The 2,800-nt window shown below is 33.5% G+C and overlaps 1 protein-coding gene across 1 annotated transcript; it reads left to right on the plus strand.

Moving 5' to 3' along the window:
• Positions 1-830: 830 nt before the first annotated feature.
• LOC131595343 (ferric reduction oxidase 7, chloroplastic-like) lies at positions 831-2,514 on the plus strand. Its single transcript, XM_058867671.1, has 4 exons — positions 831-1,237; positions 1,327-1,424; positions 1,524-1,974; positions 2,063-2,514. Exons 1-3 carry the CDS (start codon positions 994-996, stop codon positions 1,824-1,826), a joined length of 645 nt encoding a protein of 214 aa, XP_058723654.1. The 5' UTR covers positions 831-993; the 3' UTR covers positions 1,827-1,974; positions 2,063-2,514.
• The last annotated feature ends 286 nt before the right edge of the window (positions 2,515-2,800 follow it).

The raw sequence follows: 2,800 nt of genomic DNA on the forward strand, positions 1-2,800 counted from the left end.
GCAAGCGGCAAGCGCGTGTCTTCTTGGCACATTGGTGTGTCCTCACTCCTTTACAAAATTGTAGGTGCCCTTGGGCCCAACAACAATTGTCCAAGTTGGAATATATATACGCTAGTAATATTTGTGTTCCCTCCAATGTGGGACTTATAAATGAATCTTTTCAAATTCATCTCCATATTTGTACTCATTTAATATCAATAAATATTTACAACTCTTCCTCCAAGTTATCATCATTCCACTTATTCCAACATTAATAATCTCAAGGATATCTTATTGATTCAAATCATATTGAAAAATTACACATATCTTATTGACTAAAATCAAATTTACAACGAAATTTAATATTTTAGTGTTCGCTACAATATTTTAAATAGTGTCTGATAGACCAATAAATAGTTAATTATTTTTTTCAATTCAAACTTATAAACTAACCTCGAAAAAATCTAACTAGTTCTCACTCAGATACTTAAGATAAAATTAATTTAAAAATTAAAAAGAATTTACAAAAAAGAAACACTGTTAGATACAAGCTGTAGTGAAAATTAGTTTTCAAATAACATTTGGTGCTCCTTAAAAATTGCAACAATATCTACTAGATTTATGTGAATCACTAACGTCGTTACCTTAATTGCTCCAAAAAACCATTGTCATTTTGTTCATAATTTGTTCTCTTGTTCATAATTCACCCCTTCAACAAGACACGTATCCTCTTGCATGTACAACCAACATTGTGTATGTGTCTTTTCACCACACAGTACGAGGATACTCTGTACCCTCTACTCTATTATCCTCCCATTAAATTTCATTTTAGTGGCTCATAATTTTCTTAACCCTTTTTTGTGATTCTCATATTTCTAACTTCATAATATCACCATGGGTTCCACAAAGTTTTCATCTTTTTCCTACTCCCACTTACTATATCTATATGTCTAGTTCTTCATAAGAACTGCATTGTAACATACCCTTTACTAATTTGAGTAATTTCTCTTTTCCATGGCGAAAATCCCTCTTGATTATAGTCCTTTGCTTTCTAAACATGGTGATGAAACTGATGATGGTTATGTCAGAAAGTTATCACCTTTTGTTGTGTCAGCTACTAAATGGACTCTTAGGACTTTGATTTTCATAATCTTTGTTTTATGGGCTGCTTTCAATTTTCTGTTACCATCAGAACCTGTTCATGAATTGTTCACAAAATGGATTCTTTTCAGCCAAGGATCTTCCTTTGGAATCACAGGTTATATACTTATGTTCCTCTTTTCTGATTTTTTTTCACTACGTAGCTTGAGTTCAAAGCTAACTACCATCTGTTTGTTGTTTATGCAGGAAGCATTTTCATGAGTCACAGTGTTCCAGTTCTTGCAGTTGCATTCCTTGCCATTGCACACCTGATTATTTCTGGGGAGGATCAGCTTCCTGAGAATGTGAATTCTACAACCTTTTCTGTTTCTGCAATGATTTGATACATCTTTGTATTTTGCATTTTGATTTTGTTTTATGAGTTGGATTTTGATGGCAGGAAGAAGAGTTCCAAGTATCCGAGATTTCGCCTATGGACTTTTCCTGTGCTTATCAATGGACCATTTGGGGTTGTTTCTGCTACAGAGTTCATTGGGATTGTCATTTTTGTAGCATATGTTGGTACAGGACTATATGTCATTTCATCTACCTTGGGCTTTGTGATCTTACTTGCTTTGTTGAATATTTACTATATAAATCCATTTGGTGTGTATCAATGGTGGTACAAAGGGTTACTATTTGCAGTCATTATGGTTGCAAGTGTTGTTATCTTTGGTGGCATAGTGGTTGGATTTTGGCATATGTGAGAAAAGCAAAGTTCTCTCAAGGATAATTCCAATAACATCAAGGTTGATAAAATCGCGGAAAATGGCTCCGTAGCTTCCAATGATCCAAGTTCAGACAATTTTGCAAAGTTAACTGATCTTCGATATGGTTCTAGGCCAGACTTTAAAGGTATGTTTTCATGATAGTTTTGATTCAAATGTGACTGACTGCGTGCAAGGTATCACAACCCGTACTAATAATGATGTCTATGTTGCAGAGATTTTTGAATCGATGTCAGAGAAATGGGGGCATGTTGATGTTGGTGTGATAGTCTGTGGTCCTCCAACTCTTCAATCAAGTGTTGCAGAAGAAATCAGGTCACATAGTTTGACAAGACAAACTTATCATCCCATCTTCCATTTCCACAGCCATAGCTTTGATCTTTAGCTTCCTCCAGATGTTAGAAATGCCTTCAATAATGGAAAAGCATGCATATATAATGTATATATATAGCAGATTCTCCGTATGAGACCAGTCATTAGCCTAGTTAGTGAATATTTTGCACCTTTAGTATGGCAAAAAAAATTATTGCCAAATTGCTATTCAATTATGCAGTCCATTGCAAGATAAGGTATTAATTATAACCTTTAAATGGAGTCTATAAGGAATTATATGTGGGATGATACTTATTACTCCTAATGTGAATATATTATCACTAGATATATACTATGTGCAATTTCAGTTGTACTGTATATTTAGAAGTTATTATACAATGTTTATCATAATATTATTTAGAGTTGATTCTCTGAATCGGTAAGGCTACTTCAGAAGCAAAATAAAATAAGTAAAACTAATAAAATTTCAGTTTATTTGAAATTTCTGGTATACCGTTAAGGCTACTTCAGAAGCAAAATAAAATAAGTAAAACTAATAAAATTTCAGTTTATTTGAAATTTCTGGGGGTTAAACCCTATTTTGCCCCCTGCCATTTGGGGAGAATCTCAAAAAGGATCCT

This window comes from Vicia villosa, linkage group LG4 (assembly GCF_029867415.1).
Source record: "Vicia villosa cultivar HV-30 ecotype Madison, WI linkage group LG4, Vvil1.0, whole genome shotgun sequence".
In the NCBI taxonomy this organism is placed as follows: domain Eukaryota; kingdom Viridiplantae; phylum Streptophyta; class Magnoliopsida; order Fabales; family Fabaceae; genus Vicia; species Vicia villosa.